Here is a 14644-nt window from a genome sequence, read left to right on the forward strand (position 1 = left end):
AAAATGTATGACGAGTTCAGGTCGCTGATTCTTCAAATCTAAACGTGTTTCAGTCAGTAGCCATCCAAGCATAGTCTTGCACTGTAACACCCATTATGTCAGAGTCACTGTTTGTTTATATGATGTTATACCATAGATACCCCTCTCTTTATGAACTTTTCTAGTAGGTATAAGCATATCCAGTACACTACCATACATTCGTTGAAATAGGAAATTATAACTGTACGCCTACGGGAAAATTTATACTAGCGAGATGTAGTTGTAGAATACGGACAAAACAACACACGACTGTTTTGATGCACATTCTGGGCTGAATGCTGTGAAAGAGGATACGGTGGAGTTTCTTCTTCATCTTACAGCAACTCAAGATTGCGCTATAACTGTGATAACCTCGTTGTCAGTGGGATTAAACCCTAGTCTTCTCCCCTTTCATAGGTGTTCAACCAAAAATTCTCAAATGATTACAATATTTTTTAACAGACACTAAAATTATGATTTGAATATTGATATTGCTATCAAAATTCCGCAGTCAGTCTTCTAAAATATGCAGTATATCAAAACAAGTACCTGAGCTCTCGTCATAATTACGTAAAGGAAATATCTGAAATTATAGTATTATTTCGTCTCTGTTTTCTGTGTATTATGACTCCGATATCTTCGTCTCCTCAAACTGTCAATGTCATGCTGTCAAACTGCAACGTTAAAGTACTGTACCTCGCAATATTTACAGTTATTTTATAGCTTTGCCTGTTAGAGGTCTGAACATGATGTGGTTGAGGAATTGATTAACCGTATGCTTGAGCTGGGCAGTATTAAGTGCTGGTTAAAATCTCTGATGTCATTTCCAGTTGCGACCCACAAAATTTTAACCCACTTACAGCAGCATCTTCATCTACGTATCTATAAATTATGAAGAATAACATCAATGTATTAAGTTTTTTGGAAATTTGTGGTAAGGTACAATGGGACTAAACTACTGAGGTTATCGGTCCCTAGGCTTACACACTACTTAATCTAACTTAAACTAACTTACGCCAAGGGCAGGACATACACCCACGCCCGAGGAAGGACTCGTACCACCGACGGGGGCAGCCGCGCGATGTAGGCCATATAAAGCTTTGTGTTAGACGTTAGGCTATGGGCATATTTAACACCTCGTTGTGCTTACATATAATACAACTTTATTTTTGTAGATGTATGGCTTATATTCCAATAGGCATGCATTTTCATGTCTCATGATGACAATTTAGGTGTGACTATACTTAAATTTTGGACCTTCACTGTGGTGGCCAGATATGAGAAGTCTCACAATAACTCGTCAGTAATTTTATTTATTTGTGTGTTATCGGCTATGACACTGTCTGTAGAAACCTTACATGTCTCACTGCCACCGTTTCTGGTCGAGCGTTCATAGAAGTTCCTTTCAATCTGCAGTTTATACATCGCAATAAACAACCTTAGTCCTTCCCTCCCTAATGCGACAATTGGGCTGTGTACATGTGTGTGTGTGTGTGTGTGTGTGTGTGTGTGTGTGTGTGTGTGTGTGTGTGTGTGTGTGTGTTTCTGTGTGTGTTTGGTGTAGTTGATTAAACGTTTTATTATTTTCACCATGTGTGGTTTCCTAAAATCCAGACACACAAATTTATTTAGGAACTGAACACAATGTAAACATTACACATATTTTAGAATATTGTGACATCACAGAAGTTGATTTGAGCCTTACAGGTTTTTTTCTTTGTTATTACACTCAACTAAACCCTTCATGATCTATGTAAACGTCGCACTTTTCGTTTTACTGCATTAGGTTACTGTTACATCTGGCTTGTGGAAGGTAATACAGTCCATAAAGCTTTTACAGAGCCTTGACGCCATAGTTCTGGTTACAAACTTCGTCAGGCCTTTGTCATTTTCAATAATTATCATTCAGTAAGATCGATTACGTTTTTACTAATGAATATCACGGTTTAGTTTCTCTATTCCTCATAAAATGATGCTTGAGAACAATATGAACGCGGACATATCTAATATCAGGGTGTATTGTGACCTATATCAAGAGTAGGCCTCAGGCGTAATTAGTTACATTGACACTGTCAACTTGTTGCATGCCTTCCTGCTTAGTGTTGTATTTCAGATAACACGTGTCTTTTGTGTAATTATAAGCCTGGTCAAGTTAGTTTTGCGACGTTGATTCCGTACGTCTACATTCTAAAATGTTAGCTGTTATTAGACATTAAAATTTGCACTTGAATACCTACATTATAGCTTTGGGTGCTAATTTGGCGAACATGTGTATATTTGGAAATTTTCTTTACTTTTTAGACGTATATTTACAGACGTTTTAGAATTCTGAAACATCTTGTCTGTGGAAAATAGTTAAATTACGAACATCTTGCGTTTTTGACAGTGGAGCTACCTATTGGTGGCAGCAAGAACTAATCTTGGTGCAACGAACGAACGAACGAAGGATTCACATTTTCGACAGTGAAGCGATTTTTTGGTGACAATAGTAACCCAAAGAAAGTCTTGGTACAGCATCAAACCATTATCGTTTTCGAAAGCGCAGCCATCAACTGGTGATAGGAGCATTCATTTTGTAGAGTGCTCGCACCAGCTGGTGACACTAAGTACTGGGCTGTGAAACAGGACTTTATTTCTTTCACTATTTCTTTCACGTTTTCTGGGTTTGTGGGATAGATTTAAGGTATAACTAATGTTCAAGAAATACGAATTCCTAATTCGTTATATCTATTTTAGAAGTAAATGTTGGTTTTGAATTATTTGTAGAGATATCTAGAGATAGCTTCAAATAAAGTATATCAATGTGACACTTGAGCCAGTCCTTAAAGTCAGTAGTGCAAACATAGTTGATAAAATTTTCCATATTGTAAGCAATTCAGTTACGTTATCATATTTGGCTTCTGCGTGGAGGCACAGGGCGTTGTACACTGACAGTCCACTTGTTAACTAGACGCCTCTGCTGTGCATTAGAGTAAACTGAAATCTCATTGACTGAAGTATTATTGTCTTCAGTGATCAGTCCCACTTCGAACCGAGCCCTGATGAACAGCGAAGACATGCCTGGAGACATCACAGACAGCGGTGGGGTACGAACCTTGCTGTCACCTGTCATGTGGCCTGACACCCAGGAGTAATAGGTCTGCAGTGCCATTTCTTGCCATTGCAGGAGCCGTTTGGTTATCTGCCACGGCGCGATTACAGCACAGTAGTACATTGACAATATTCTATGACCCGCTTTGGTGCCCTTCATGGCAAGCCATTCAAGGCTTACGTTTCAGCAAGGTAATGCTCGCTCGCACGGCAGGAGTTTCTGCTGCTTGCCTTCATGCTTACTGAACCCTACGTTGGCCTGCAAAGTCCCTGGATCTCTCCCCAGCTGAGAATGTTTGAAGCATTAGAGCCAGGGCCCTCCAACTAGCTCAGGATTTAGACGATTTAATGTATCAGTTGGATAGAATTTGTCACGATATCCTTTAGTAGGGCTCTAAGATACCTTTCAGACAATGCTAAGCTGAATAACTGCATGCAGGACCGAAGGTGAACCAATATGATACTGACTTGATCAGCTGGTGACGGTCTTTCACCCTGAATCATTCCTCCAATTTTTATGAAATATGAAACATTTGTTTGTCTGTACATGTGCCGATTCCATCCCATATTCTTAATTCATTCGTGTTGCGTTAACGCATTTTTTTTTTGCATCGGTATTCATTTTAAAGCATTTGCTGAAATATGAGTCCTAATACTTTGAGTTTTAATATTTTCCACTAGGACGTAGCCCTATGACTCTGTCATTGTGCTTTGGTACTGTGGCAGGGCGCCTAAGAAAACCGCTGAAATTATATATTTAGTGTCTTACAGCCAACTGCAATAAATATACCTCTATATCTAACTGCTGCGATGAGCGTGAATTCACTCTGGCAACGATGTGTACAGATATGATTTCTCATAGTAAATTATTAAGTTAAATTTGAAAATACAAGTCGCTGAGGAATGAAATAAATACGAAGCGCAGGGAAGCTAGGGCGAAATGGCTGCATGAAGAATGGGAAGAAACGAAATAGAAATGATTCTCGGAAGTACAGTCTCAGCATACAGGAAAGTGAAAAAGACCATCTGTAACATTGAAAGCGATGGTGGTAACATTAAGATTGCAACGCGAATACCACTGAAAAATAAAAAGGAGAGAGCGGATGGGTGGAAAGAATACATTACAAGCCGTTATCAGGAGGAAGATTTTCGGATGTGGTAGAAGAAGAAACAGGAGTCGATTTACAAGAGATAGGGGATCGTGTATTAGAATCAGACTTTAAGATAAAATGAAGCAGAAGGGATAAATAACATTCCATCAGAATTTCTGAAATCATTGGGAGAAATAGCAACAAAACGAGTGTTCCCGTTGGAGTGTAAAATGTATGAGTCTGGCTACATACCATCTGACTTTCGAAAAAATATCACCAACAAAATTCCGAAGACTGCAAGAGTTGACATGTGTGAGAATTTTCGCACAATCAGCTTAAAAGCTCATACATCCAAGTTACTGACAAGAATAATACACAGAAGAATGAAAAATAAAATTGAGTATGTGCTATATTGCGATTAGTTTGGTGTTAGGAAAAGTAAAGCCACGAGTGAGGCAATTCTGACGTTGCGGTTGATAATGGACACAAGACTAAAGAAAATTGAAGACACGTCCATAGGACTTGTCGACCAAGAAAAAACGTTCGACAGTGTAAAATGGTGAAAGATGTTCGAAATTCTGAGAAAAATATGGGGAGAGACGCGTAATATGCAACATGTAGAAGAGCCAAGAGGAAATAATAAGAGTGGGCGACGAAGATCGAAGTGCTCGGGTTACAAAGGGTGAAAGACAGGGATTTAGTCCTTCGCCCCTACTGTTCAATCTGTACATCGAAGAAGCAATGATGGAAATAAAAGAAATATTAGTGAGTGAAATTAAAATGCAAGTTGGAAAGATATCAATGATACAATTCTCTGATGAAAACAAAGAAGAATTACATGATCTGCTGAGTGGTAGGGACAATGTAATGAATACAGATTACTGATTGAGAGTAAATCGAAGAAAGACTAAAGTAATGAGAAGTAGCAGAATGAGAACAATGAGAAAAATTAACATCATGATTGTTGCTCACGATGTAGATGAAGTTAAGGAATTCTGCTTCCTAGGCAGTAAAATAACCAATGACAGATGTAACAAGGAGCACATCAAAAGCAGACTAACAATGTCGAGAAGAGCATACCTGGCCAAGAGAAGTCTACTAGTATCTAACACAGGCCTTACTTAGAGGCAAAAAATTTCTTAGAATGTACGTCTGGAGTACAGCATTGCATGGTAGTGAAACATGGACTGTGGGAAAATGGGAACAAGAGGGAATCGAAGGATTTGAGATGTGGTGCTACAGACGAATTTTTAAAATTAGGTGAACTGAGAATTTAATGGATGAGAAAGTTCTGCGCAGAATCGGAGAGAAAAGAAATATGTACAAAACATTGATAAGGAGAAGGGGCAGGATGATAGGACGTCTGTTAAGAAATGAGGGAATTACTTTCTTGGTACTAGAGGAAGCTGTACATGACAAAAACTGTAGAGGAAGACAGAGATTACAATCCATCCAGCAAATATCTGAGGACGTAGGTTGCAAGTGCTAATCTGGTTGGTTCAAATGGATCTGAGCACTATGGCACTTAACATCTATGGTCATCAGTCCCCTAGAACTTAGAACTACTTAAACCTAACTAATCTAAGGACATCACACAACACCCAGCCATCACAAGGCAGAGAAAATCCTTGACCCCGCCGGGAATCGAACCCGGGAACCCGGGTGTGGGAAGCGAGAACGCTACCGCACGACCACGAGATGCTGCTAATCTGAGATGAAGAGTTTAGCACAAGAGAGGAATTCTTGGCGGGTCGCATCAAACCAGTCAGAAGACTGATGACCTTCCCCCAAAAAAATTGTCCCATCGCCATTGTTGACTAAAAGGTTCGCATTGTTCCAAAGCATCGCAGACGCGCTGGCTATAATGCTAATGGGTGCTAGTGAGATGTGTAAGCTATGTTCTATTGAATGATGCCTCCCCCCGTTTGCGAACTTAGGGGTAGTGGGGACTGCTGAGGTTTCAGATTCCCAATGTTGTGAATGTCACAGTAAAGTAGAGTTACGGTCGTTTACTGGTTTTGGTAGGGTCCGAAGGTTTGAAAGTGTAGCAACCAGCGCGGTCTAAACTGAGCAGTAATACCTCAGTGCTGTCAGCATATAAGGCCTCATATCTGTGGATAGTTTATTCAGCCCCTTTCATTGAGTGTCAAGATGAAGTGCTGTGTGATGATTGTACATATGAAGGTTCTCACAGTCGATGCAGCCTTAGTATTCAGCAATTTTTCTGTTGTGTATGCAATTGTGAATTGAGACGGTACTGGTTCACTTATTGTGGCTTTAAAGATTATGTCTTGTGGCTGAACCACGCCACCTCAAGGTATTTATTTTTTTGCAAGTGCTGTATGTATATTTAATATCAGGGGTGGTAATGCTTAAATATTTATCTGAATAGTTGTTTCTAAGTGTTGACAAGTTTTCTTCCGATTTCAGTGGTATTCGATCACCTCACTGCGAGTACAAAATGACGTATTTTGTGAAATTTATTGTGGATTTGTAAGTGCAGAATATACATGTGATATCAGGAATGTTATTGCCCCTTTTACACATTTTAGTTGAATACTTTTCTGCTCTAATGATTTCATAAGCTGATGCATATTCATATTATTGTGGTCGCATGTACTTACACGTGTACTTGAGACCGCCATCTTGGATTGTGAGTTCATCGGGCTGTGCTTATAACTCTAGATACATAGTTTATTTTTTAATTTCCCACAGTTTCATTCTTACAAAACTGGACTATTTTGAATTTCCCATCGTTGTTATTAATTTCGTATTATTTCAAACGTAGGGAGCATGGGCAAGTTATGCTTTCTTGGATTTCACTTTATTTGTTTGGTGGACATATACAACATATTGGACCGTGTTCTAACATATTTAGCCCAAATTTTCGGATCAGACCTATGGTACTGAAGAAGGTGCAGACCTATGGTACCCAGTATCTGATAGGCAACGTATTAAGTATGTCTGCAAGACACTGTTAAGGATGTATATTTTCATGCCAGCATCCAGCCATCAGTCTTAATTATGTGACGCAGAATCCGTGGCAAGTACGGCTACAACTTCCAGAAGATTAGTTGTGGAGGATATTTGTTTCCATACCACAACGAATACAAGAGTGTATTCGTGCCATTGGGGTCCATACTTCATACTGAAGCTGATTGTGGACACGAGTACTGAATTAAATGAAAGTGAAATAATTTAATAACCGTTGAGTGATGAACATATCCGCAAAGTTTATTAAATATCGGACAGCTACCTCACCATGTAACATCTTCCACTTCTGTCAATGTAGTCCGTTTATCACCCTTTACACTAAGGAACAGTGCACCAAGTACAATTATCTCTTACACAACAAATAAAATCTCAGAATTAGTTCATTGTTATTGTTTATACGTGATGTCAGTGTCGTATTTATAAACTTTTTATCGACGTAGCTCAACATCTGATACTATTAGATATGTTTTTCGTTGAAGATAGACTTTCTAGTCAGCACCAATCTGTTTCTGATGTACGTCTTGTTTCTGCTCTCCTATGCACTCTTATTTCCTAGTGAGATAATTGTTTTTTTTTCTTTTCGTATACAACTTGTTTTGCCTAGGACGATTATTAAGCAAGTTACTCTGTCATCTTCCTATAAAATCATAACTTTTAAACAACTCACAATTTTTACGAAAAATAAAAAGCAGATAAAAATGCTCCTAACACCTTGTTAAGAGGCAGTCGTCATTCCTTCCGGCATAGCTATGAAATTGTAGACCAGATGTGGCTTGGAATTAATGAAATAGTATCGACTGGAATGGAGAGATTTATACGAAATAAATTAATATTAGACAGAACTGACTCCCCATCGGACAAAAAACAGATCAGAACACTGTTGCAGAAGCAACGAAGAGCGCAACTCAAAATGAAAAGAACGTAAAGAACCTAATATTGGCACAGTTTTAGAGAAGCTCGAAAATAAGCACGAAATTCATTGTGAAATACTTTTAATAGTTTCCATAACGAAATTTTCTCTCGAGATCTTGCGAAAAATACAGATATTTTCGTCGTATTTGACGTAAACCTGCGGCAAGACACAATCAGTATCTTTACTGCAAGATAGTTATTCTGATGTTACTGATGACAGTGCCACTAAAACAGAGTTACTCAACATAATTTTCTGAAATTTCTTCACAAAGAACTCGTATCAAGAACTGCTGTCAAGAGGATTAGCTTAAAAGTAGATATCCTCAGCATAGAGCAGTTTAAATCATTTAATAAACGCAAGTCGTCCGATCCAGATTGTGTATCAACTAGATTCCTTCTAGAATATGCTTAGAAAATGGTTCCTTCTTAAAAATCATCTACAACCGTTCGCTTGACGAAACATCCGTATACAGAGACTGGAAAGTTGCGCAGGTCACGCCATTACTCAAGAAAGCAAACGGCCAAGAAAATAAATAGGAGTAATATGATGAATTGTAGACCCATATCGCTTAGGTCGATTTGCACTACGATTTTTAAACAAATGCTGTGATCGAACATTACGAACTATCTCGAGGAAAATGATCTGTTGACGCGTAGTCAGCACAGAGTCTGAAATATCACTCTTGTGATACACAAGTACCTTTTTCTTGCCGCGAAGTAATGAGTGCTGTCGACAGGGAATCTGAAATCGATACTGTATTTTTAGATTTCCAAGAGGCTTTTGACACCGTTCCTTACAAGAATCATCGAATCAAACTGCGTGTCTATGGAGCATCGTATCAGTCGTGCGACTGGATTCTTGAGATACTGTTCGTAGTAATTGACGGCATGTCGTCGAGTGAAGCAGAAGTGATATGTAGCGTTCCCCTAGGAAATTCTATGCAATACGTGCCTCTGCTGTCCTTAAGCTATATAAACGAGGTGCCAGTCTGAGCATCATTCCTAGATTTTCTGCAGAAGCTGAAGTCATTTAACGTCTAGCAAAAGCATCAGAATGTAAGTTGGAAAATGATTTAGATAAAATATCTGTATGGTGCGAAAAGTGGCAGATTGACCCTAAATAATGGAAAGTGTAACGTCATCCACATGAGTGCTGAAAATAATCCCTTAAATAAAGGTTACACGATAAATCATACAAATGTCAGTTCAACTAAATACCCAGAAATTGCAATTACGAACGATTTGTACTGAAACGACCACACAGATAATGTTGTGGGGAGGGCTAACCAAAGTCTATGTTTTATTGGTGGGATGTTTAGAAAATGCAACAGATCTACTAAAGAAATTGCCTGCACAACGCTTCACGGTGCTCTGCTGGAGTACTGCTGTGAAGTATGGGATCCTTACCAGATTGGACTGACGGAGAGCATCGGAAAAGTTCAGAGGAGAGCAACTCGCTTTGTATTATCGCGGAATAGAGGAGAAGAAAGTTATGGATGTGACACGCGAATTTCGGTGGCAGTCATTGAAACAAAAGCGTGTTTCGTTACGGCGAGATCTTTTCACGAAACTTCGATCTCCAACTGTCTTCTCCAAATGTGGAAATATTTTGTTGGCATGAACATACAAGCGGAGAAATGAGAACGAAAATAAGCGAAATCAGATCTCGAGCAGAAAGATTCAAGTGTTCGTATTTTTCGCGGGCTGTTGCAGTGTGGAACGGCAGGGAAATAGCGTGAAAGTGGTTCGATGAACCAACTGCCAGGCACTTAAGAGTGAATTGCAGAGTAGTCACGTAGATGTAGATGTAGTGTTGTCCTTTTTTGTCCATAAACCGTTTTATGTCCCACCTACATGGGAAAAAGACATGGAATGATAGATATTCCAAGTTGGCTGTCTAATTCACTGAGACATTATACTGAGAGACAAATTTATTGAACTATTACTTTAGTAATGTATCAGTCAGGAAAACTGATGCATCCTCAATCTATTTCCTTGTTGCAAGAGATAGTGGATAGATGTTGAGGGAAACCAAATGAAATCAGTAACATAGAACTAACCCCTAGAATAATTTTCTCTCTCACTGTTGGGTAATATCGCAGAAATTACTTTGTAATCAACGGCCGTCACTTAAATGCCATTCGTGTTCTTTTTTTCTTTCGTACAATTAAGAGCTCTTCACCTTTATGGTACTGAATTTGATCACAGACTTCACAAAGTAAAAGTTCACCGACAACGAAAAAAGGTGGGTAGGAGAAGGAGTATGATAAAGTGGTATGTGAGTTCTGTGCTTGAATAAAGATTATATTTGATTTTTGACATTAATCCTGTTGTTCTGTTCGGGTCTATATGACCCTAACAGTTATAAATTTCGTTTCTTGTTATTTAAATATTAAAATAACTTTATGAAATTTGGTGACTTTGTCTGTAGATGCAAGGGCAGAATGTGGTTAAAAGGTTTTCAAATATTTTAAGTCATCTGGTCATAAACGTTGATGATGATGATGATGTCCCATACGCCGAGGAGTGTAGGGGACGATGCGGGAGACCCGAAGCACCGTACACTGGAGGTGGTTTGCCATTGCCTTCCACCGACCGTAAGGGGGATGACTGATGACGATGAAGACATCCCACTGCCGTTTGGGGCGTCTCCATATACGTCTTCGCTCGTTACCGGGACTCATTTCGAAGAAGGACTCATCCCGACGACAAATTCCACTCTAGTCAATGAGATTCCAGGCCAATGACGAGTCCGGTGACGCCACAGGCAGCTGTGAGATACGAACCTGACTGCCGCGCGTCTTACGGCCGGACAAATAGCGGTCACGGTTTGGCGTGCCATTTCTGCCATTTCCCTTTCACAGCAGGATCTCATTGTTTGTCATCTGCGGCACACTTACGGCACAGCCATACGTCGATGTTATTCTGTGCCTTGTTTTGTTTCCCTTCATGGCAAGCAATACTGGGCTTGCTTTTCAGCAAGATAATACCCACCCGCACACGGCGAGAGTTACTTCTACTTGCATAGGGGGCAGCGGTGAACAAACGCGTTTTTCACTTACTCAAACTGTCAAGCTCCGTCAATAGAATAAGTCATCCATTTTTTTCTGAAACTGTGATAGTTTGTTTTTTCGAACATCTACATTACACCTACCAATATCCGTCGCATTCGAATAATTCCTTCTTAGTGTTTCACTTTTATTTATTTTTAGAAGATACGTTATTTTTTCCAATGTTTATACAGGTTGTTGGGTGCAGCAGTTACGTTGAGATGGAAGGATTAACACAAGATAGTGAAAGATGAAGGAAAGCATCAAAACATTAATTAGGACTTATAGAAAATGCAGCCGGTGTTGGAACGTTAAGAATAAGCACTGTGATAAAAGGTAATGGAGTTCCATCGACGCAACGAAACTGCATCTGTAAAGGATTTGAAGTTTTCACTTTCGGCTGTCAGACGTGACGCGGTACTTACCCCCAGGTCGAGGTACGTGAGGTAGAAGGGGTAGGGCACGACTATGCAGACGGCGAGCAGCCACGAGCCGATGGCGCAGATGCAGAGCGGCACCCGCGGCTTGTACGGGTACAGCACCAGCCGGTAGCGGTCCGTCGCCAGCAGCACGAACGTCAGCATCGTCACGTGTAGCGGGATGTCCTGCAACACGTGGGCACGTCTGTATACACACGTACACACACACACACACACACACACACACACACACACACACACACACACAAGCACACACACACGTCAACATCGTCACGTGCAGTGGGATGTCCTGCAACACGTGGGCACGTCTGTACACACACACACACACACACACACACACACACACACGTCAACATCGTCACGTGCAGTGGGATGTCCTGCAACACGTGGGCACATCTGTATACACACGTACACATGCATACACACACAAACACACACACACACACACACACACACACACACACACACACACACACACACACACACACACACACGTCAGCATCGTCACGTGCAGCGGGATGTCCTGCAACACGGGGCCCGTCTGTATACACACGTACACACACACACACACACACACACACACACACACACACACACACACACACACACACACAAGCACACACACACACGTCAACATCGTCATGTGCAGTGGGATGTCCTGCAACACGTGGGCACGTCTGTATACACACGTACACATGCATACACACACACACACACATACACACACACACACACACACACACGGACACACGGACACACACACGGACACACACATACACAGAGAGGGTGTTGTCATCTCGTCGCCGGAAACATCAAAGGCATGAGAGGTGGAAGACGGCAGTCCGGGACATGCTAACAGTTATTCATATGCTGTACTCCTATTCTGGAAGAGATAGTTCAAAATAAAAGTATTTCAAAGCGAATGAATGGGATTGAAAACAGTGCAAATAGTAGTCGATCAAGAAGAGGTAGGGGATGCAGTATTAGACTCAGAATTTAAACAGCTCTGGGAGATTTTTTTTTAACACGGCTGCATGATTAGTGACCATTTACAAAGTAAAATGAAAGCAATAACAGCTTCTTTTTTCGAGTGAAGGCTGTTATTACTTTACTTTATCTTTGTAAACGGTCACTGATCATGCAGCCATGTTAAAAACTTTAAGATTTCTGCCTGCCCAATCATTCACGGCTGCCTCTAAATGTAAGGATTTAATGAAGAAACTGCTAAGTACTGGTATATCCATTCAGTTTAATAAGCAATGTGAAAAAAGAGGAGTAGTCCTTAATTACGTGAAAGCATATATTAAATTCACGACTTGTATGAAAGTTCCCAAATTTTTAAACCTGCGGTTAAATGTTAAAAAGCTATGAGCTAAAAAAGATGTTTTCAGTGAAGAAGCATATTATCTATATTTAGAGCTCACAGATATCATCCGTATCAATTATAAATTTAGCATTGGAGGGCAGCGTGGAGGGTAAAAATCGTAGAGGGAGATCGAGAGACGAGTACACTAAGCAGATTCAGAAGGATGTAGGTTGCAGTAGGTACTGGGAGATGAAGCAGCTTGCACAGGATAGAGTAGCATGGAGAGCTGCATCAAACCAGTCTCAGGAATGAAGACAACAACAACAACAACAATTATAATTTTAACGTTGACGATTTCTGGATACAGATTAACGAAAATTTAGAAATTTGTAAACAAGGCATATTGCGTAGATACGAAAATAAGCTTAGTAAATTTTGTTCTGTTTCCTGCTGAAAATGTTCTCAAAGTACCTTTAAGGAAAAAAGTCATCTATTTTATAAAAGAAATTTAAATAAGACTGTGTTGTTGTGGTGTTTAGTCCAGAGAATGGTTTGATGCAGCTCTCCATGCTACTCTATCCTGTGCAAGCTTCTTCATCTCCAAGTAACAGCAGCATCCTACATCCTTCTGAATCTGTATAGTGTATTCATTTCTTGGTCTCCGTCTGCTATTTTTACCCTCCACACTGCCCTCTAATACTAAACTGGTTATTCCTTGATGTCTGGGAAAACGTCCTACCGACCGGTCCCCGATTTCGTTGTCCCTCAAATTCCTCTTCTCCTCAATTTTATTCAGAACCTCCTCATTAGTTACGTGATCTACCCATTTAATCTTAAGCATTCTTCTGTATCACCACATTTCGAAAGCTTCCATTCTCTTCTTGTCTAATCTATTTATCATCCATGTTTCACTTCCATACAAGGCTACACTCCATACAAATACATTCAGAAAAGACTTCCTGACGCTTAAATCTAGACTCAATGTTATATTTCTGTTCTTTATAAACCGTTTCCTTTCCATTTTTAGACCACATTTTATATCCTCTCTACTTCAACCATCATCTGTTATTTTGCTCCCCAAATAGAAAAACTCATCTACTACTTTAAGTGTCTCATTTCCTAATTTAATTCCCTCAGCATCACGTGATTTAATTCGACTACATTCCATTATCCTCACTTTCCTTTTGTTGACGTTCATCTTATATCCTTCTTTCAAGACACTGTCCATTCCTTTCAACTGCTCTTCCAGATCCTTTGCTGTCTCTGACAGAATTTTCCCAAAACAGACATAATGTCTGATGGCCTACCGCAATCTCTGGTTATACAATGTTACTTATAATCCGTCTCGATTGCAAAATATATATATATATATATATATATATATATATATATATATATATATATATATATATATATATATATATATATATTTACATGACCAGTTTCACCTCAAGACGGATTATAAGTAAGAGTGTGTAACAGGATTACAGTGCCATTGGCAAACCTTAAGGCTTTTATTTCTTCTCCATGGGGATTTTAATTCCTATTCAAAATTTTTGTTTAAATGTTCAAATGTGTGTGAATTTCTAAGAGACCAAACTGGTCATCGGCCGAGCCATCGGTGTAAACCACTTCATGGCCTCGGTACATGAAAGAATTAAGAGGTAGTGGTAGCAGTGAGCCACAGAGTTGACTGAGTCCTTAGGTCCATTTGGAAGGTCCAGGCGAAGCTGCAGCCTAGGT

The 14644-nt window shown here is 39.8% G+C and overlaps 1 protein-coding gene across 1 annotated transcript in view; it reads right to left on the bottom strand.

Annotated features, from left to right (window-relative positions):
- LOC126339987 (prolactin-releasing peptide receptor-like) overlaps positions 1-14644 on the bottom strand; it is a 552558-nt gene that overhangs the window by 240299 nt on the left and 297615 nt on the right. The window contains exon 3 of the mRNA XM_050001677.1: positions 11581-11760. Coding sequence (XP_049857634.1) covers positions 11581-11760 — 180 coding nt within the window. The remainder of the gene's footprint in view (positions 1-11580; positions 11761-14644) is intronic.

The sequence above is a fragment of the Schistocerca gregaria genome, chromosome 1 (genome assembly GCF_023897955.1).
Source record: "Schistocerca gregaria isolate iqSchGreg1 chromosome 1, iqSchGreg1.2, whole genome shotgun sequence".
In the NCBI taxonomy this organism is placed as follows: domain Eukaryota; kingdom Metazoa; phylum Arthropoda; class Insecta; order Orthoptera; family Acrididae; genus Schistocerca; species Schistocerca gregaria.